This window comes from Sarcophilus harrisii, chromosome 1 (genome assembly GCF_902635505.1).
Source record: "Sarcophilus harrisii chromosome 1, mSarHar1.11, whole genome shotgun sequence".
Taxonomy (NCBI): Eukaryota; Metazoa; Chordata; class Mammalia; order Dasyuromorphia; family Dasyuridae; genus Sarcophilus; species Sarcophilus harrisii.
This window is the reverse complement of record NC_045426.1, coordinates 543484766-543508339: the sequence shown is the minus strand read 5'-3', so window position 1 is coordinate 543508339 and position 23574 is coordinate 543484766. Positions and strand designations below refer to the sequence as shown.

At 32.4% G+C, this 23574-nt stretch overlaps 1 protein-coding gene across 8 annotated transcripts; it reads right to left on the bottom strand.

Annotated features, from left to right (window-relative positions):
• Positions 1–285: 285 nt before the first annotated feature.
• Positions 286–23562, bottom strand: TPMT (thiopurine S-methyltransferase). 8 transcript variants are annotated; one of them, XM_012541623.3, is made up of 9 exons: positions 23402–23562; positions 19905–20110; positions 16666–16758; positions 14553–14685; positions 12595–12647; positions 11769–11843; positions 3536–3621; positions 1106–1150; positions 286–689 (listed from the first exon to the last, which is right to left on the bottom strand). In XM_012541623.3, the coding sequence occupies exons 2-9, from the start codon at positions 20042–20044 to the stop codon at positions 577–579; spliced, it is 738 nt and encodes a 245-aa protein (XP_012397077.1). In that variant the 5' UTR covers positions 20045–20110; positions 23402–23562; the 3' UTR covers positions 286–576. The 8 variants fall into 8 exon arrangements, with proteins under 8 accessions (XP_012397077.1, XP_003760194.1, XP_012397078.1 ...); XM_003760146.4 differs by having other exon boundaries at positions 19905–20088; XM_012541624.3 differs by having other exon boundaries at positions 23418–23562.
• Positions 23563–23574: the final 12 nt, after the last annotated feature.

The window sequence follows — 23574 nt, the reverse complement described above, 5'->3', positions numbered from 1 at the left end:
ACTTATATATGTCTCTGTGTGTGTGTGTATATATATATATACATTATATATAATATGTTCTAAAACATTAAAGAAATTTTTAAAAGGTGAAAAGTGTTGGCATTGTATAGGTGATGACTATGTTGCTATTTTAAAATAAAGGCTAACACTTTGTCAGTTACTTAGAAAAATACTTTTTTAAAAAAATACTGATACTTTTATTGGAAAATTTAAAATAAGAAATAAAGATATAAACTGTATTAAAATAAAAAATTGCTTGAATCTTGAATTGAGCACGCAGAAAGGTGATGAGTAATTTTTTATTTCTAAATTTTGCTCAAATTAAAATACTCAATCTCAACTTTGGAATCATCATAATTGTAATAAAATAGTAGCCCCATTATAAATTTCTTGAAGTTACATGCATATTCCAATGGATACTGTAAGGGGTATATAATGAGAGTTCAAAAAAAAAAAAACTTTCAAAGATGTTGATTACATTTTCTTGACATAAAGTTATTTCTAAAAGCTGAAGAAGGTAAAGACCATGTAAGATTTCACATATATTATCAAATCTTATACAGCTTTAATTTTTATTTATTTTTCTGTAATGAGATATAAAATCTCAATAAAGTAATCAATTCCCCATTTTTTATGTCTTTCTTCCAAAGCATCAACCTTCTCAAGACACTGAATATTACATGTTGAATCTGGAACAAGAAAAAAAGGACGAAAGTTTAGAATTGTGAGGAATGATGCATTTATTCACTCATGACCCACAAATATTAGAAATATTATGTACACACACATGTCTAGATTCTTAAAGGCATTATAAACTAATTAGGGAAAGACTGTACTGCCCCTTACTAACTGTGCAACCTTGTACAAACAGCAACTGTCTTGAGACTTCGTTGTCTCATCTGTAAAGTGGGGATGATAAAATCTGTTATAGTTATCTCACAGGATATTTATTGTAAGAGTCATATTAGAATGTATCTGAATAATGAAATTCTGGAATACTTAACATGATACTGTTACTATTCTGACAGCAAACTGACAGTCTAACAGAATTAATTGTTGGAATTTTTTTTATAAAGAAGACAATGAACATAATTTGGTAACTCACCAAACAAATGTTTAACTTCACAGTCAGAAACATAAAATGGTGGGCCTAAAGGAAAGATATATGAAAGAAGTACAGTGAAAAGACATGGAATTCTTTCAATTCTTAAAAATAACAAACTATTTTTTTCATTTTATTTATTATACACAAAACCCAACTATCCAAATAAGTAAGATTACTCAAAGAAATAAAATGATACTCTATTAGTTCCAAAACCAGCATTTCATTAGGAATGAATTCATAGTTCTTCCTGTCATTCTTATTTTGTAAAGATGGGGAACATGGGTATGGGGAAGCTACAGCCAGAACAGAAATAAAATAAGAACTGTTCCTTAGAATTTTTTATATTTCCTGTAATATTACATATTATTGTGTAATATATATTACATAATATAAGTTGCCATAAATAAAAGGGTCTTTTTTTCTTCTTTGATCTCTTTGGAGTATAGGCCCAGTAGTAGCACTGATGGGTTAAAACGTATGCAGTTTTATAGCTTCTATGTTATTCTTACACATAAGAAATAAGAAATTAAATAGTCTTAATTTCTTAGAATTAAGATATTTCCTTATCTACTTCTTCCTCTATATAGTCATAACTCCTTATCCTCATGTATAACATCTCTGGGCTATCTTCTATATTTCTATAAATCACAATAGTAATAAACTTTATGTGTATAGAATCTGTTTCCATTCAAGTAATGTAGTTACTTATAGACAATAAATCTTATTTTATGATATTTTTCTTGGATATGATTTTCAAAATGGAAAAGAAAAACGCTCCTTGTTTCATAAGGATGTCTAATAACAGCATAATTAATAATTAAGTTGACATTTCTCATACATCAAAAACATGATGTATCACACATACACACACACACTTTTTTTTTCTGGAGAACTGGATTAGCCATGTGCATAGTGAAACTTTAAAATTCAATCAGGCCAAAGAGGATAAATAAAACAAAGAAAAAAAATAAATATCCTTCTATAAACTTAAAAAAAAAAAGATGGTAATTTATTCTTTGGGCAGTGAAGTATAAGACAGAAGCCAAAACCATTTTGGTTTACTGTCAAATTCAACTTACAAGGTAAATTAAAAGGTCAAATCATAAGAGCCTATAAGTCAAATAAGAGCAAAATGTTACAACACTGCCTACTTAGTACACCTCTTTAATTACTCCTACTCCATACCTTTTCCACCCTCATAGGAGTGAGAAAACACAAATATTCACAAGTAAAATACAACATGAATGTAGAAATATGTTGTACCTGTCATGGGGCAGACTAATTTCTCATTTAAGCTTTCTTTTCTGTAAATATACAGTGATATAAATCTCTTCTCACAGACACTTTTCTAGTATGAGCTAAGATTGAATAAAAAATATGATAAGCTAATGAAAAATAAATACTATGCCTTATTTAATATTTCACATATTCACACAAATTATGTTATTTTTTCAAAATTTTCAAAATTCAATTTTATGTTTAGTTGCTAAGTTTCTCCCTCTTTCTGTCCTACCCAAGAAGGCCAAGAAAATTAGAACCCATTATGAATATGTATAGAATATTAAAATAAATTCCCATACTACTCAGGCTTTTAAAAAAGAACAAGAAGAAACTGAAGAAAATATGCTTAATCGATATTTTGAGCCCATTATTTCTCTGTGAGAAGGTGGATAATGTTTCATCATGAGTTGTTAGGATAGTGATTGGTTGATCAAAGTTCTTTATCTTTACAGTATTGTTGTTATTATAAATTGTTTTGTTTCTGCTCATTTCATTCTGCATCTGTTCATATAAGTCCTCCCTGGTCATTTTGAAACCATCTCTTTCAACTTCTGTTACAACAATGGTATTCCATCACATTCATATACTATGTTATTTATCCAGCCATTTTCTAATTTGTAAATAATACCCTCAGCTTTCAGTTCTTTACCAACACAAAAATTGTTGCCATAAATAAAAGGGTCTTTTTTCTTCTTTCATCTCTTTGAAGTATAGGCCCAGTAGTAGCACTAATGAGTTGAAAAGTATGCAGTTTTATAGCTTCTATGTTATTCTTACACATTAGCATCTATTTGCTTTATCAGCTAGAATTATTTTAACTTGCACCAAGGATTCCAATAATATGAATGTAGAAAAAATTGTTTTCTTATTTTATAACTCATTTTTTAAAAAGAATGACAGATTTGTAAGAGGGGAGGGCAGAGAATCTACAATTTAAAAAGTATGGTTTCTAGATCTGTATCTACTACTTTCTTTGTAGGTGTGCAATTATAATCATAATAATTCTCTTTTGAGCTTTAAATTTTCTCATTTCTAAAAATGGATAATTACATTTACACATGCTTGTTGTGAGGAACTAATTTATAAATTCTTTAACACTGATTTGATGAGTTTCTTATTATTATACATGGTTATTAAAAAAATACTTACCTGAATATTTAGTTGGATCATATGAAAGAGTAGCCAGGAGATATTGAAAATCTTTTTCCATTAGAGACAACATTAATTTGGCATAGCTAAAAAAAGAAAACAAAAGGGATTTTTTGCATGTATAACTTTTCTGTATAAAGTAAAAGCCAAAATAAATCATGCTAAATAGTTTTATAAAGACAGGAAGACAGGGTATACAAGTAAGTAATAAAATATGTGCTTAAAAAAAGTGTGCTAGATAAAGAGCTATAGGAATTTAGGGAATAGGGAGATCAAAATTTGATTAAAATGGTTTAATCCTCATTTTAACATAGTAAAACAAGTCCTTTCTGAAAATTAAAAAAAGTTATAAAATGAAATTCTATTCAAAGCATCTCAAAGTAAAAAGATTTATATTCTTGCCAAATTTTCAATATAGCAATGTCTTCATTGCTATCAAGAAAGGATAAACTTGTGAGAGGACAATATTTCATATTGGAATGAGAATTTGTATTTCTTTTCTTTTTTAATTAAAATTTTTTTCATTAAAACTTTTTATTTTTAAAATATATGCATAGATAATTTTCAACATTCACCTTTGCAAAACCTTATGTTCCAATTTTTTTCCTCCCTTCCCTTCACCCCCTCTCCTAGACAGCAAGTAATCTAATATATATTAAACATGTGGAATTCTTCTATACATATTTCCAAATTTATACTGTACAAGAAAAATCAGATCAAAAAAGGAAAAAAAAAAAAACTGAGAAAGAAAACAAAATGCAAGCAAACAAAAATAAAAAGAATGAAAATATTATATTGTGAGCTACACTTAGTTCCCACAGTCTTCTCTCTGGGTGCAGATGGCTCTCTTCACCACAAGACCATTGGAACTGGCCTGAATCATCTCACTGTTGAAAAGAGCCACGTCCATCAGAACTGATCTCATATAATCTTGCTGTTGCTGTATACAATGATTTCCTGGTTCTGCTTAACTTCACTTAGCATCAGTTTATGTAAGTCTCTCCAGGCCTCTCTGAAATCATTCTGCTGACCATTTCTTATAGAATAATAATTTTCCATAATATTTATATACTATAGCTTATTCAGCCATTCTCCAACTTATGGGCATCCACTCAGTTTCCAGTTTCTTGTCACTACAAAAAGGGCTGCCACAAACATTTTTGCATATTTTTGTATTTTTTTATGATCTCTTTGGGATACAAGCCCAGTAGAAACACTGCTGGATCAAAGGATATGTACAATTTGATAGCCCTGTGGCCATAGTTCCAAATTGCTCCCTGGAATGGTTGATTTAGTTTGCAGCTTCACCAACAATGTATTAGTGTGAGAGCTTGTATTTCTAATCAGATCAGCATCATAAAATTCAGAGCAGAAGACTTAATGGTCTTATTTTAGTCATAGTAGAGTCATAGTAGAAAACATTCTAATATTTATTTAAAAAAGAACAAGAAGAAACTGAAGAAAATATGCTTTAATTGATATTTTGAGCCCATTATTTCTCTATGAAAAGGTGGATAATGTTTCATTATGAGTTGTTAGGGTAGTGGTTAGTTGATCAAAGTTACTAAGTCTTTCAAAGTTCTTTATCTTTACAGTATTATTGTTGTTATATAAATCGTTTTGTTTCTGCTCACTTAATTCTGCATCTGTTCATATAAGTCCTCCCTGGTCATTTTGAAACCATCTCTTTCAACACATATATTCAAATAGAAATGTACTAGAGAATAGATTTGATTGGATTTAATTTGATTCAAACATTTATTAGAGAGGCAGCTAAGTGGTGCAATGGATAGAGCACCAGCCCTGAAGTCAGGAGGACTTGAGTTCAAATGCGCTCAGACACTCAACACTTCCTAGCTGTGTGACCCTAGGCAAGTCACTTAATCCCAATTGCCTCAGCAAAAAACAAAAAACAAAAAAACCCAGAAAAATAAAACAAAACAAAAAATCCATTTATTAAGCACCTATCAGTATTTTTAAATGAAATTTTATTTTTTTCAGTTACTAAAAATTGATCTTCTCTCCCTTCTATCACTCACTACTACCACTGAAAAAGAAAAAAAGAAAAAATAAAGAAAACCCTCAGGAAAAGTATACATAGTCAAGCAAAAAGAATTCCTCCACTGGCCATATCCCAAATAAATGGGCTCAAACTTTGGGGCTACACCCAAAAGCCCCTCGAGCTAAGTCTCCTACTATAAAAGGGCCACGCTGGGAACCCCTCTTTGCAGAGATTCCAAACATGCCAGCCATATGAGGACCCTCTGTCCACTGGACCCTCTGTCTGGTGTCCTCCTTATCTCTACCTTCACCTATCTCCTACTTCTAAACTCAATAATAAACCTCTTTTATCAATCTAAAAATAAATAAATAAATAAATGGGCTCATTCTCTACCTTGATGTCCTGACTTCTCCATTAGGAGATAGCCTGTGGATGTGGGGTCTCTGGAAGATGGCTGACCATTACTTGGTCAAAGTTCCTGTGTAATACTATATTGGAAGCAAGAGGCAGGGCACTAGGCAAACTTGTTTGTCCTTTATTCTTGAAAGGGACCATGACATCTTGAAGGTAATGCCATGACTTGAAAGTCAACACGATTTAAGTGAGGAAGAGGTATGCAAAGGCACCAGTCTGTTTCTTCTAGAACCACATGGGACCAGTTGGAAGATACAAATCAGGATGAGTGGAGATGGCTCCAGATGTGTAGTGGGAGACCTTGGCCTTTTTAAGTTAAGACCTGTTCTAAGTCTCAGTTTAACTGAGGCAATATCCATTCAGTGATTAAGGATAGGTAAGAAATGAGGCAAAGAATCAAATGGGGAATGGCTGAATAGGTCATAGTATATGAATGTAATGGAACATTATTGTTCTATGAGAAATGATGAGCAGACTGAATTCAGAAAAGTCTGGACTTACATGAACTCATGCTAAGTGAAATCAGCAGAATCAGAATATTGGACACAATAACAGAAAGCTTATGTGACTGATGATCAACTATGATAAGACTTAGTGATCCAAGACAATTCCAATAGACGTGGGATGAAAAATGCCATCTGCAACTAGAGAGAGAACTATGACTTAATGCAGATCAAAGAATACTATTTTCAAGTGTTTTTTTTTTTTAATTTGCTTTTTCTTTCTCATGATTTTTTCCTTTTGTTCTGATTTTTCTTTTATAACGTGACTAATATGGAAATATGTTTAAAATGATTGTACATATATAGTCTCTATCAGACTGCTTGTTGTTTTGGGGAGGAAGGATGTAAGCAAGGGAGAGAGAAAAAATTTGGAGCTCAATATCTTACAAAAATCAATGATGAAAAGTATCTTTACATGTAATTGGAAAAATAAAATACTACTGAAGGGAAAAAAAGCAATGAGGCAAAGAATGTCCTCTTTTTGGGAGGACAGTGGGGAATGAATCTGGGAGGGAAAGATCCTTAGGGTTTTTGGCCAAAACAGAAATAAATGCTATTTAAACTCATTCAGCTTTCTGAGTCTAAACAATGAGCAAGTCAGGCTTGAACTGGAACCTATAGTTGGCCAATCTATAAGAGCCAGAGTGATTTTGTTTAAGGCATGGTCCTTATGAGAGAAATCTAGCTTATAAACCCCAAGAAACTAGCACCAGAAGGGAGCAAGGAGAAAGAGAGAGAGGGAGGAAGGGGAGAGAGAGGAAAGAGGGAAAGGTTAGGAGAAAGGGGAGTGAGAAGAGAAGGGAAACAAAGAAGAGAGGTAGGGAGGCAGGAGCTGCATTGCCTCACTGGAACTTGCCAGTATGGACTCCAGTAGGGCAGCATCTATTACTCGCTTATTTCTGTGCTTCACAGTTACTCTAAATTAAATCATGGACAATAAATAACATTACCAGAAAGAAATAGTTAAAATATAATTTATCATATTGCAACAAACAGAAATAAAAAAGCCTATTTCAATGCAATGTCTTAATAAGGTAAAATTTTTTATATTGCTATTATTGAAAATTAATATTTTCAATATTGATTGAAAAAAGATATTAAATGCATAGGATTTAAAATGTATACTACTTATCTTTTTATATCATTGCATTTCTAAGACATCTATTAGGTAATTTAAAAAAATAAAGTATAGAAGGTAACTAAAGCATTCTTAAGTAAATGTTTTAAAAGGCAATTTTGATGCTACAAAATTAAATTTAATATTCACATAAACTTAAATGGTTTTATATAAGGTCCTCTTTTGTCACACATTGAAATATTCATGTTTGTTAAATTTGAAATTAAAAAATATTTTAAACTTGGAAAAAAAATGAAAAAAATTCAATAGAAGATAGTGAAATGGTTTGAATCCAAAGAATGGATAGTATCTGATTCTGACAGACAAACAAGTATGAATTTTACTTGCTAGATAACAGAGAGCCACAGAAGAGTTTGGAGTAGAGGAGTGTCAGCAGGAAGATAAACCTGGGTAATGAAAGATGGTTGGGAGAGTAAAAAAAGTGAAACCAAGGAACTCAAACAATCTGTGTGAGTGGTTATGAGTGAAAGACTACTCTTAAAGCAAAGCCAGAGGGAAAAGAGAAAAGAAGAGATGCTAGAGGTAATTAACCCAACAAGAAGACAAACAGATATTCTGCAACTTTTTATCATGATCAAAAAATGATGAAAAAAAGATTCCATGAAAGCATTTCTATACTATTTTGTAATATTAAATCTGTTATCTGATATTCAGCAAATGGAGAGTGCATCCCAGTAGAATGCATTAGGAAAATCATTGTTCTCTGTTCTCTCTCTTTTTAAATATTCTTTGAAGATTTAAAGAGAGCCTACAAGTAGGGAAAGTCCCTTAAACTATTTTTAAATTAAATTAAAATTAATTAAATTTTGAGTTTCAAACTGTCTCCATTCCTCCCTCCCCTCTTACACTAGAGAAGGCCAGTTGATTTAAATATTTATAATATTCAGAATACCTTAGTTCAGTTTTTTATCAACAATATTGTTGTTACTGTGTACCATATTCTCTCCATTCTGCACATTTTACTCTTCAATATTTTATGCAAATCTTTTCCCTGTTTTCCTAAAATTAACCTGCTCATCATTTCTTACAGCACAGTATTCCATCACAATCATATACCACAACTCGTTTACCATTCCCCAATTGATGAGCATCCCCTCAATTTCCAATTCTTTGCCACTATAAGAAGAGCTGCTATGAATATTTTATAACATATTGATTCTTTTCCTTTTTTGCCTCATCATCTTGGGAAACAGGCCTAGTATTGGTATCAGTGGATTAGTTTTATAATTCTTTGGGTATAATTCTAGATTGCTCTCCAAAATGCTGTCCAAAATATGTTCACAATTCTACCAACAATATATTAACATCCTAATTTTCTCATATCCCTCCAAAATTTGTCATTTTTCCCTTCTTTCATTTTAGTCAACATGATAGTTGTGAGATGATACCTCAAAGTTGTTTTAATTTGCATTCTCTAATCAATAATGATTTAGAGCATTTTTTCACCTGAATATCTATATATGGGGTGTGTGGGTATATATATATATATATATATATATATATATATGCATTTATTTTTTATTTCTTTATTGAAAAACTACCTGTTTATAACCTTTGACCATCTATCAACTGAGGAATGACTTATACTTTTATAAATACGACAAAGTTCTCTATATATCTGAGAATTTTATCTGAGAAAATATCTATAACATTTCCAAATTTTCTGCTCTCCTTCTAATCTTGGCTACATTGTATTTATTTGGACAAAACCTTTTTAATTTAATGCAATAACAAGTATCCATTTTATATCTTACAATGATCGTTCTCTTATTTATTTATAAATTCTTCTATTCATAAACTTGATAGGTAATATGTTCCATGTTCTTCTAATTTATTTGATATTTTTGTTATATTCTAGGTTGGTCTTTTGGGGTTTCCTTTATTTAGTCTCTAAAGTTTTCAAACCCTTTGGGTCAGTGGCAAGAGGAGAAAGAGCAGCTGTGTCTTTGGAAACAGGTAATGGTTAATTCTGTCAAGTTTACAGCAGCAAGTCATTCTCCAGTTTCTTCATACAAAATAATCCTTCAAATGTTAAGATGTGATTTTTTCCTAAAGGAGAATGTTTGTACCCAATTTTCTTCATTTTCTCTTCTCAGCAACTTTCACAGCTGTTAAGTGCCCATCTTACTGGTTTTGGCCCTGACTATAAATGCTGCTCCATCATCTTAGAAAAGTGGATTTTGCTAATGCAATATGTTTTCTTTTGGGTGGAACCAAAGGTTTCCTCTATTTCCTACTGGTGTTTGAGTCAATAATTTTAAGGAATAAGTATAATCCATCTAAGAGAAGGCCCAGTCAAATGAAATTTTCTTTGCCAAGCATTCTGAAGCTACGGGCAGCATAAATAGGTCAAAATGAATGGACAGAAGAATGAATGGAGAAATGCTTTGCTTTTAAAAAACAATATCAAAGTTTCAAAAGACACTGAACTGAGAAGCAATGCCATTTGTCTTATAAAAATATTCTTCACTTTACAAAAGAAATCCTCTAAATTTAATTTTTTTTTTAAATATCAGGTTACCCTCTTATAGATTCATTAATTACATTACATGACAATGTCTGGGGAAATAGTAGGGGCCACTTGGAATTGAAAGTTCACCATGAAATAGAATATTTTTGAACTTATAAAAAAAAAAGAAAACAAAATAATGATGATCAGAAGTATAATTTATTAGAAAAGAAAAGCAGAAGTAGTAATCATCGATCATGAAGTTAAAATGGATTCAATCAAAAGAGAAAAAACAGAAAGACTACACAATATGACACTCATATCAATCGATATTATTTTAGACTATTTGAAATGACTAGATAGTAAAAGGTTGGAATATTGCTGTGGCATAAGAAATGAGTTGCTGGATTTAGAAAAATTTGGAAAGACTTGAACCTAAGAAGCATAATGTTATTCACTTTCAGAAAAACAGAGGACAAACACAGTACAACTTTACATAGATGTATATGAATATATATGTGTATGATTATATATTTCTATGTGTGTATGCCTATATGTCTATATACATATACATGTATGTATATGTATGTAGCATATATATATAGTGTACATACATATATGAATATATATAAATATATCTGTATTTAACTGCAGCCTTCTTGGGGGAAAAGGGGGAAAGGAAAGGGAAAAATAACAAAAAACAAAAATAACAACAACAACAAAAACAAAGCAAAAAACTGCACAGAGAACAAAAGAAAACCTATAAAGAAGAAAAAATGGACAGTTCTGAATATAATATATAGTATTTATTATATAGGCTTTCTTGAAATGGAAATTTATTCTTTCATATTTTGAATCCTCTCATTTTGCACAAGACAATTATTTTTTTCTATCTCATATTTAATGAACAAATAAATAAATAAGGCAAAAAAAATTTTAAAGGACATTTGATGAGATGGTCATGAGAAGAAAAAAATGGCAAAACAGAGAAAGGAAGATTGAGTCAGAAAATGAGGAAACAAACTTTTTAAAAAATCCTTTCCCAGTTGCTCAATTTGAAAGTACAACTGTTATATGTTTATAATATTCTCACTTCCCTACAAGTATAAAGTAGTTTCCCCTAAAATTTTTCAAATCTGTTGTCAATTTTCCTCCAAGAAAGATATTTTATATAGTTTATTTAGTTAGAGGTTCATTTTCTCACGTAAATAGTGATAAACCTCATATACACATAGTATTGCTATCAATCAACAATAATTTATTAAGCACTTACTATGTGCCGGGTATTATGATAAGGTAAAGTGGAAAAAATAATTTTAATAAAAATACCATTAAATTACATATGTATACTCAGAGAATACCTTTTAACTTAGTAAGCTGAAATATGGCAACAAATCCTACTAATCATGAAAAATTAAACTTCTTGATATACATACTATTTCAAATTAAGGTTTAATTATTATCGAAGAATTGTAGCTTTGTTTACTGTTGTTTTGATAATTATAAATAGGTATAGATATCAAATGAAATCTTAAATAATTGCACTCTTAATTATGTAGTTTGTCATATTTATGTTTTTTTCCTAATAAGGTAATAATAATAAAAACAAAACTACCAAAGATGTATCAAAGGATTTTTGAAAACTAATAAAGTCAAGATGAAAAACATGTTGCTTAAAAAAAAATCTTCTGAGAATACATTTTTCAAAAGCAATCCAAAATACTAACCATTCTCGATCACCTGGATTAATAGCAACTAAGGCTCCTCTATCCCAAATTCTGTCAAATCTGCCAATATTGGCTCTACAAGTAAAAAAATAAATAAAAATTAACCTTTAATGAATGGGAAAAGTCTCTAAGTTACAAAGAAGTTTACGTCTATTAGTTGAGGGCAATTCTATACTATTAATTCAATACATAGGTAAAATCCACCTCATCCCCCAAAGTGGGTAAGTAAGACAGAGTGCTACATGGAAACAAGTCCAGAAAGATTAGCTTCTTTTTGTCTTTTTATGTTTTCCCCTTGAGGTTAATGCTGTGATTTCATGATAGAGTTTATGGTATCCTGAGTCTTCCCAAACTATTTCTACCCCATATTAAAAGGATTGTGCAAAACTAAGAAGTAGGTGAACAAGTAAGGAAATTATTATTTGGCTCTTTTTTATTTTTAAAGGAGTAATGCAGTATCACCAATATAAGGGTTCTCATGATTTGGGGAAAGTAAAGAAGGAATCCTGCTGAAGGAAAGTTCTGTTCCTTTTCCCCAAATGACTGTAATTTAGGATTCTACATGGAAGTTGGGGATAAGAGAAAGCTCTCTTCCCCTTCTTCATCAATTAGTTCAACTTTGGTTATAAATCCAGGGATCGGGCAGAAAAGATTACAGCTCAGGTTATTGTGAACCTTTTTCCAAATAAGAAGTCAAGGTCAAAGGCATTAATTAGGTATAATGAAGACATCTGTAATGTATTATAGTAAATATTTAGCCCAGATAAAAAGACCCTACAAATCTTCTTGCCAGGTATGTGATTTTAGATATATAATTTATTCTTACCTGGGAAGGTCAAAAATATTGCAGCAATATAAAGTGATATTCCCTGATGAACTCTGAAACAACATAAATTCAGAAATAAAAATATTTTGTAAGCAATCATAGAAAAAAAGGAAGGTGAAAGTCCAAAAAATAGGTGAGCAGAAAAAGAAGGATAAAAGGATTTTAGAATTTTAAAAACACTCTACACTGTAGTTTTATGGTAAATATGCTTTAATAACTCCTCATTTTATCATAAAAGATATTCATCCTAGGTGTATTAAAAGATTAGTTCACAGGTACACATCAGTTTAGACAAATTATGACATTCATTTCAGTACTTGCTACAATTCTAGGGATAATTGCTTTCTTTGCTAATACTCTGATTCTGTTAAAAATAAAGTAAAGATAAAGCCATTCACCAAGAGACAATCTGAAACGTTGAGATTTTTGTGAAATCTTTCATTGAAAGATAGCATTATTTTAACTGTCTTTTGGCTGATGTAAGAGAATTTTCCCTAATACTTTCCTTCTACAAAACATTGGATATATAAACATTAATGCTTATATTTTGTGTTAAGATTTGCATAGCACTTCACGCATATCATCCTGGTGCAGTAGACAGAGTACTGAGCTTAGAGTCAGGAAAATCTGAGTTCGAATCTAGCCCCTGTCACTAATTACATACTACTGCCCAATAAAGTTTTCATGTATATGAATTTTCCCTCGACTATATTATAAACTCATTGAGTATAGGAACCATGTTTTAAATATCTTTATATTTCCCCAAGGTGCCCAGCACATTATAAGTTTTCAAGAAATATTCAATATACTTAGAAATAATCTAGTTCAGCTCTATTATTTTGTAGATAAGAAACCTCAGTCCCAGATTTATAGTTAGTTACAGAGCCAGTGAGTAGTTAGGTCATGTCAATAAGAATTTATTAATTAGAATTTGTTAGTTCTATCTAAACACACTGGGTTAAATGCTGGACCATTATGCCAAGAAGTAGTCAAGCTGGTATTCGAACTCAGATCTCATAAATTTTAGTCTTAAAATTTGTCCAGTACTGTTTTCACAGGTTCAAGGCAGAATAAATTTAGAGTCAGAATAGTTCTTAAAGATCATCAAGTTTATTTTACAAAAGAATAAACTGAGACTAAGAGAAATTAAATGACTTGTCCAGGATCACACAGCTAGAGTCTTACATAATATATGAACTTACGAATATCCTCCTCTGGGCTTCCTAGCTAACTAGCTTTTATTATTTTTTGTTTGATTGATAAATTAGGTGGTTAGGATGGTACAATTATTGTCAGGTCAACTAGAGGATGATTCCTGCCTATTCTGGGATCAGGGGATCAAAGATTTAATAATATCTCCTCATTTTACATATAAGGAAACTAAGGCTCAAAGAATTTCAGTAACTTGTCTAAGGATCAGAGAGTTAGTAATTGGCAATGTTTTTCCACTGTTCGACCTTACACAGTAGAAGAAACTGGGCACTGGTGATTACATAGTGTCCAAAAGATAGAGTGTCATGTGAAGTCATTTCTACCAGGATACTACTTTAGGGTATTACTGCTTCTGAATACAGAGGAATATTCATGAATGTTCCATGCCACACATAGCTCTGCCTAAAAACTAATTCAAGATATGTCTTGACTCTGGGTAAAGAGGCTGTAACATCAGTAGTCTGATCCAGACAATGGCAGAATGTCAAACTTTCTAAGTTCAGTGGTCATCAGTGGACTGGGCCTAGAAAAGTTGCAAGATTTCTTCCTAACACAATTTATTTTTGATGACTGATGAATACTGAAAAGCCTTGAGATTGTTGGGTCAAAAATCTACAAGTATGTTTATGTAATGGCCAGGAAAGTTTCAAAATTGTATTTCCTTTCATTCTTATCATTCATAAATAACTTGGCCTTTGGGAAATGCTTACATTGTATAAAATTTTTAGAGAGTAAGTAAAACAAACCTTAAATACTTTGGCTTCTGAAATTCCTTCAACTGATTCTTCTAAATAAGACAGATTCTGCTCAGTAAAAAATTCCTGTATAGCCAGTTCACTGATTTCTACTCCAACTACACTGTGACCCAGGTCAGAAAACCTGTACAAAGAAAACAGCATTGTTAGTATTTATTCTCTAATTGTTTTGTTTGGAATTTTATCATATCAGTGAATCTATGGTAGAGAGAAAATACAGGATGAACTAAATTTTTTCCATAAAAGTAGAACAACATTCTTCAATATAATTTCTTCAAAATTTGTATTAGAACTCCAAATCTGATTTTAGATGACAGGGAGCTGAAATCTACCTTCTCTCATAGGTCCATATGTTCAGATTCATCAGGTTTGTGGATGACAAATGTCAACATTAAACACAATGGTTCCTTGCTTGCATTTAACAACTCACATATACCATGAAATACTGAAAAGCTAACTTTACTTACCCTTCAAGATGGAAGGGAATTATTCATGTTAAGTCTTAAAACATCCACTGATTTATTTAATGTCTAGGGTTGAGATAAATTGTTTCAAACTTCAAACCATTTTTTATTAGAAACTCTTTATGCTTGTCTTAGATAAATATACATCCTATAAAATATTTTTTCAATTATTTACAAGATTTCAATCCAACATGCTTATGTAGAAACTAAGTATCTGTCGTGACCATCTCTGTAACAATAAACAGCACATAAGTGGTGAGCCTTCTGTCTCTAGTGGGAAAAAATACAGACATACTAATGGTTTTAAGTCAGGTAAATAAAAAATTCCATACTCTTCTATTCATATATGGGCATTTTTCTCGATATGTAGTAATCTTCCCACCATGAACACAGCATCAACTTTTAAGATCTTAGGATTGGATTGTCATAGATTTAATTTGTTCTGGCCTTCAAGAATTAATATTTTTGCATATAACTTTTTAAAATTTTATTAAAGCTTTTTATTTACAAAACATATGCATGGGTAATTTTTTAGCACTGACCCTTGCAAAACTTTCTGTTTCAAATTTTTCCTTCCTTCCCCCTAACCCTTCCCCTAGATAGCAGGTAATCTATACATGTTAAATATGTTAAAATATATGTTAAATTGAATATTTATATATACATATTTATATAGTTATCTTGTTGCACAAGAAAAATTAGGTAAAGAAGGGAAAAAAACTTGAGAAAGAAAACAAAATGCAAGCAAACAGCAACCGAAAAAGTGAAGATGCTATATCATACTCCATACTCAGTTTCCACAGTCCTCTCTCTAAGTGTATATGGCTCTCTTCATCACTGAACAATTGGAACCGGTTTGAATCACCTCCTTGTTGTAGAGAGCCATCAGAATTGATCATCATATAGTCTTGTTGTTGCTGTGTATAATGATCTTCTGGTTCTTGCATATAACTTTCTTTTTTTTTTTTTTTTTTTTTTTTTTTAAATCTAATAGCCTTTTATTTACAGGTTATATGCATGGGTAACTTTACAGCATTAACAATTGCCAAACCTCTTGTTCCAATTTTTCACCTCTTACCCCCCACCCCCTCCCCTAGATGGCAGGATGACCAGTAGATGTTAAATACATTAAAATATAAATTAGATACACAATAAGTATACATGACCAAAACATTATTTTGCTGTATAAAAAGAATCAGACTGAAATATTATACAATTAGCTTGTGAAGGAAATCAAAAATTGCATATAACTTTCAATGAGTTTCTGTCTTCTAGTTAACTCAGCATAGTTAAAGTAAAAACAAAGCAATGGAATTAAATCCTAAGTAGATCCCTTAGATCTTCTCTATCTCATGTTTAGTCTTAACTTTAACCCTAGTCAGCTATCTCATAAATACACACTATTATAACACTATGGTTGGATCTATGTAAAACCTGCTAGAATTAAGTCTAAGAATTTGCATTATTGATTTGTAGTATTAATCCTTCATAAGCATGAAGCACTTAGGATAACTCATCTAGAGTGTTTTCAAATGAGAAAGTTTGGCTGGATCACCACTTAGATTTCTTCTCACTCTAGATTTGAAAAATCCATTATATTATCACCAAAAGAAAAATTACTAGTATGTATCTGTTCCTACCATTTCATTTCAACTGCTTTTCCACAAAGAGGGAAAAATACCCTGAGTCCATTTCTTCCATTAAGAAATGTATTCATGTGTTTTCTTAATAATCTGGGAGGGAGAAGAAATGAACAAAACATATTAACATTTAAAAAAAAATCATTACAACAGCAAAATACATTATTGCCTCAATAATGTACTCTTTTTATTTCTTAATTAGCAAAATTTAAAATAATAACAGAACACAATTCCCACAATCCCCAACAGAACAACCCCACAATTCTATTTTTGAATTAAAAAGAAATGAAGCTTGCTAAAATCTGGTATCTCACTATAATTTGAAGGTTACTTGAAGGATTCTTAAAGGATTTATCAGTGAAGTGCAAGCTCTGAGATGTTCTACTAAGATGGAAGACTGAAAACCAGTCAGAGGAATTCCCTCAGTCCTACTTTGGAATGGCTCATGTTTTGACTCATTTTCCAGTTACATTTATTCTCAAAAATCATCTCTTCATTGGAGCAGGGAAAACACTGCAGATCTTAGAAATAAAAGAAATGGAAAAGTGAATGCTTATAACTCTTATGTATTAGTGCAATTTAATTATCTGATATTTATTCCTGTTCAGTTGAGTTTCCTATGTTGCTAAGACAGTGGATTCCCAAAATATGTATACTCAGATTTTAAGAAACACTTGGTAAATATTTTGAAAGACTGCAGAGAAACTATCACTGATAATCTAATCTCTAAATCAGTCCACATCCTTCTCAATCTCTCAGAACTGTTTTACACACCATAAAATGGTACAGTGGAAGAAAGGAAGGAAAATACATGATTTTCCTAAAATGCAAGTCTGATCATGCCACTTACCCTCAATCAATTCCAGTGGCTTTCTACTGCCCCCAGAAGCAAATACAAAATGCTTTGTTTGTCATTCAAAACCTTTATAACCTAATATCCTCCTAACTTTCTGTTCTTTCATACCTTATTCCCCAACACATATCCTTTGAACTAATAATACTGACCTTCTGTCTGTTCCAAGAATAAGACATTCCATCTCTTCGTTCAGGGAAGTTTCTTTGCCCACCCTCACCCCCATATATAGACCACTGTTTTTCTCCTTTGCTCTGACCCCCGAACTCCCTGTCTTCAAATACCAACTAAAATTCCACCTTTTATAGAAAGCCTGCTCGAACTTCTTTTAATTCTAGTGCCATCCTTCTATTAATTATTTTCAATTTATTCTATAGATAGACTGCTTTATATGTATTTGTTATCTCTCTAATTAGAGTGTAAACTCCTTGAAGACAGGGGCGGTTTTAGACTTGTTTTTATATGCCCAATGCTTCAGTGTCTGGGACCTAATAGACTCTTAATAAATGTTTATTGATTAACATTACCAACTCGCATGGATTGAATGATTATTTCCATGTAGGTGACATAGATTTAGATACCTAGTTTAAGAATCTTTCCAGGCTCTCCTATGCAAGACCAACTACCTACTTGGCCTTTTAAATTGGATATTCCAGAGACATCTCATACTCACTGAATTTTCCATGTCTGTCAAGGATGTCGCCATTTTGTCAGTCTTAAAGATTTTTTAACCTTAGTACTTTCCTTAATTTCTTACTTTCTCTTACCCCTCTTATCCAAGCAATTGCCACATCTTCAGGCCCTTATCATAAGAAGTGATATGGAAAGTGATCAGGGCGGTGAATTCAGGAGTCAGAAAGGCCTGGGTTCAAATTTCACCTTATACTTTTACAAGTTATATGATCCTAGTACATCATTTCCACTTTACTTTCTTTATCTCTGAAATGAAATGACTGGACTAGTCTTTAAGGTACCTGCTAGCTCTTAGTCTATGATCTATATAATTTTCTTTCTTAGAATAATAATGCACTAACCTCACTTCTTCAAGGGTCTTATATATTAAATTCATCTTTTACATAATTGCCAAAATAATTTTCCTTACACACATATTTGAATATGTACTCCCTTACTCAAAACTCCCCCAAAAACAAAACTCATGGTTCTTGTCTCTAAGATAAAATATATAAAATAAATCCCTCTATTTGGTTTTTAGTACTCTTCACAACTTGATTCCTGTTTGACTGCCCGTACAACTCTCTATGGCCCAGTCAAGTGGATGATCACTGTTGTTTACACAATATTCCCTCTTCCTATCTCTGTGCCTTTGTGTGAACAATCTCCTATACAAAGAATGCATTTGCTTATTCTCACTTCTGCCTCTGAGAAGTCCTCATTTTTTTCAAGATGCAGCCTAACACCTTCTACACGAATTCTGATGCTAGACCCCTTCCTTCTTACTACCTTGTATTTATTTTTACTTATTTTATATATTTTTGTTTATACATCCATGTTTGCACACATATATTTATACATGATCAAAGAAATAGATAATTATTTACTCTCCCTTGTAAGTTCCTTGAGAGAAACAAGATTGCTTCATTTTAAAAAAAATTTTGTATCCTTTGTACCTACCATAGTTTTTGGTACAGAGCAGATAATTAATATACCCCTTCTTTAGTGATACATAGATCTCCTGCAGCTATTTTTTTGGTAGGTGCTAATATAAAATAATAAGGGCTTCTATTAGGAATTATTTCTGGAATGACTTACTCTCTAATATAAAGATTAAGAAACCCTGAGACTCTGTTATTTGTTCAAAATATAGAGTCTAGTATCCCTTCTAACTCTAAATCTAAAATTCTAAAGTAATCATGCTAGATTAATTTTTTTTTCTTTCTTCCTTCCCCCCCCCCCCCTTTTTTTGGATGGGATCATGTCCTAGTTGTAAGACCAATGAAATGCTGTAGATCTACTTTCCATAGATTTCAGCAAAACATTTGAACATTTAATTTATCATTCTATTCTTGTAGATAAGCTGCTGAAACAGAGGTAAATGATGGATTTGATCCTTTGAAAATAGACAGAGATGGAAGAGATTGAAAATAGGGAAGACCATTACAATAGTCCAGGTAAGACACAATAAGAACCAAACTAAGGTGATAATAATACAAAGGCATGGCAAATAAAGAGCCAAAGAATATTTGTAGTGTGGTGTATGCTTTTTCTTTTAAGCAAATAGAGTATGCATTTTAAAGCAACAAAAGTTTATTGCCTCTTCTGCATAAGCAAAACTATCCTAGGTCTGTACAATATGAATCTAATGATAATGATAATAACTATAATAAGGCTAGCATTTCTTTGTTAGATAAAAGAATGTATTTCTTACTTATTTCCATGTTCTTGATGAAATCCAATATTGTGCATCTCCCATTTTTGTTGCCAATATTCAAGAGTTAGCGCCTTGTTTTGCTGTTCCTCAAGAATGGAGTGTTCTTTGGCTCCTGCTACAGTTGTTAAACAATCCATGATTTCTGGGCAGGTACTTTCCACAAATCAGGAATTCCTCATGTCTGAATGAAAGGCATTGGCATACTGTCAATTAAATGTATTGAAATGTTATGCAATGTTAGCATTGGTAGTAATAACTTTTTTTTTTTTTTGCTTTAAGTAAATTTTGCTGATATCTTTTACTGTAATGCTGGAGAAACTGAGGCAAGATAGAGATTAGGGAGTTTTTAATATTTTATTTGAATTTCTGAGAGGGAGAGATTGTCTGGAGGCAGAGCAGAATTCATTTTGCCCCCAGGGCTGAACTGGACTTTCCTCTCAAAGAATTCAGCATGGAATGTGAGATTCCAATGATTTTTATGGGGTTCTAGTGATCAGAAGAGACAAAGGCAAGGGATAGTTCTGAACACTGATGAGTGGGAATTTCCAGGAAGGGACCATCAATACGGTTCTAACAGGTTGGGGGTAGGACCATAAATTCTTATAAATTGGAAGTAAAGGAGAAAGGAAGTCTGGAGAGATAGAAGTAGAGGAAGCCAATTAGGTATTTAAGATAGGACATCTGGAGTTTTATGACTCTTTTGGAATGCCAGAGTATCCAGATCTCCACAGCCCTAATTATCTCAGTTCTAATGAACAGGAAAGGGAATTGCAACCAGGGGGACTGAGTCAGAATAATTAAGGGAAACTGAGAAAGAATAATTTAGGGAAACTGAGGCAGAACAATAAAAGGAAACTGTGGCACAACATACATTGATTAAATTTCCCCTTTTATTCTTTCTTGCCAGGGAACTATCTTTTATAAAATAATTTTTAAAAAACTAAAGAAAAAGAAGTGACAGAATTAAAAATAAATCATCAACAACAAAAATAAAAATCTGACATTATGTGTAATGTTGCATATCTGTGGAATCCTTATCCTTTCCCCCATCTCCACCCCACTCTGCCAAAGAATTCAAGGAAGGTAAGACATTTTTGATGTCCCTACTTTTTTTGAAAAGTGAGATAACTAAAGTAAAATGAGATACAAAACAATTTCCTTTATTTAAATATACAGGTATACTTTATGAAATTGATGTTTTCTATTGCTGAATTGTAGAGATTTTGATTTTTTTCATAAGCAAATATCCTACTTTAAATATTTCAGTCATGTCTGACACTTCATGATCCAATTTGGGTTTTTCTTAACAAAGATACTCAAAACATTTACCATTTCCTTCTCTAGCTCATTTTACAGATGAGGAAACAGACAAAAAGGGTTAGGTGACTGTCCCAGAGTCACATAGCTAGTAAATATCTAAGGCACACTTAACTCTACTCTAATCTTCCTAACTTCAGGCCTGATATTCTGTCCACTGTGCCACCTAGCATTATAAATACACCAAATCCTATTTTAAATATACTGGAGAAGCTTACTATTTAGAGTGTATGCATTTGTAATATAAATTGAATACATCTTCATTTATATCTTTGTAAATTTAGATTTCACACACCTGATTCTCTTAAATCAATGTACCCATTATTCCAGAAGGCAAAAATATATCTTTAGTTGCCAAAAAATAAAAAAAAATGATAATTTGTTCAGGTACTAATAAGTTTTTCAATGCTTCAAGAAAACTACAATTCTCTTTGTGGCAGGTAATCACATTTTATACAAGTACAGTATACAGTAATTTTGATCTACAACTAAGACTTCTCAGTTCATTAATAAAACAAATATAGAGGAATTGGGGTACAACTTCCAAAGACTAGCATTTTAAATACAATTATGCATCAGTGATTTAGCACTTTTAACAATGACAAGCCTCAAGTAAAAGAAATTTCTGTAGAAAGATTTGGGCGTTAGTAGCCTTAATAAGGATTAAGAGCCTCTCATCAGAAATTAGAAGCAATATAGCAGTGGTTTTGAGATTCTCCTGCAAACTGAGTTAACTGTACAAAGAATTTCAGATCTTATAGAACTTTTCCCATGACACAATCTAATTATTGGATCACAAACTTAGAGCTAGTTGTGAACGTACAAATCACCTTGTCCAACTCCCTCATTTAAATTAAGAGGAAACTGAGGCCCAAAGAAATGATTTGCCCATACTCTGACTCCAAAACTCTCTTCTTTTTCTCATTTACCAACTGCTTTTATTTTAAAAAAGAAAGTCTAACATTTTCATCTATGTCCAGTTAAAAAGAGCTCTTGCATTATATACTTTTGCAATATTCAATTCCAAATCGAAGAAAAAGGAGGTTCAGTGGAAGCTTCCACTGGGGATTTCCTCAAAAACAAAACACACCCCCTCCAAAAAAAACCCAAACAAACCTGATTTTCACGCCTTTAAGAATCAAAGTTTAAATTTCAGGTTCTAAACCAAAACTGTGAGAAGCAGCAAACAATCTACTACGAACCCTCCCCCACGAAATGCCTTTAGGGTGTTGCTCAAATGATTCATTTCCTACTTAGGGACTTCCAGGCAATCCTAGTTCAAAGGTTAGAGTCCTAGGCCTCTAGAATCAGAAAGACAAAAAATAAAAAAAATCCTAATTCGAATCCTATCTCGAACCTGCAGTGTTTATTCCGTTCGCCTCAGTTTCCTCAACTGTCGAATGAGGATAATAACAGTATATATCTCACAGGGTTGTTGGGATGATAAATGAGGCTTAATATTCTAAATAAATGTTTATTCCCTCCCATTCTTTTAAAGCAGTACCATAAAAAAGTGGTTCATGGGATCGATGAACTATTATAATCAGCTATAAAAATATAAAGTAACTATTACACATCTACAGTAACAGTAACACTTAAACACTTTGTTGTTACATCTCCGTATCAGTACCTTGGGGGCTGGGGTGCTCTTCACACAGTGCATACAAGTTTTACTTGTTCCCTGCGGTACTTAAATATTTCTTTCAGCGCCTATTCTTACCTTCTGTTTTTAAGGAGTAATAATTAACTTAAGTAACAGTTTTCTTCGATCAAAGTTTAAAGGTGAAGGTTAAGTTGAGGGTTTCACATTTTTTTTTTCTCTCCCTAGTTTACACGAAAATATCTAGACTGGGACGAATGCTGCAAAAACCCAGGTCATTTTTGCCTCTGAAAATTTATAAAGTCTAACACACTCCTGGGTTAATGAGTGGGTCGGAGGGGGTGGGTGGTATATGGCACATCACACGTGGCTCTCAGCTTCTTCAACAACCATAGTTCTTAGGCAAAGGGTGAGATTAGGTTCCACTCCGCCTCTGACAGAGTGGGGCGGTGCCAAGAGCGCTGGATTTGGTGTCACTTCTCTGGGTCTCAGTTTCCTCGTTAGTAAAAACATGGCACTAGTCTACGACCTCCAAGGTCTCCCAAGCTATGGGGGGTTAAAGATGGGAGTCACTCACGCTTTCACAAGGTCACCTGCGCTTCTCCTGCACGCCTAAGCGAGCTGGACACCTGCACTCACTGGCATCCCCTCCAGGGTCTCCGTCTGGGGTCCGTGGGCAAACGGGTCAGTCCCCTAGCCACTGCTGCGGAGAGGGGCCCACCCTCTCCGCAGCAGACCCCGCCTCTCTTC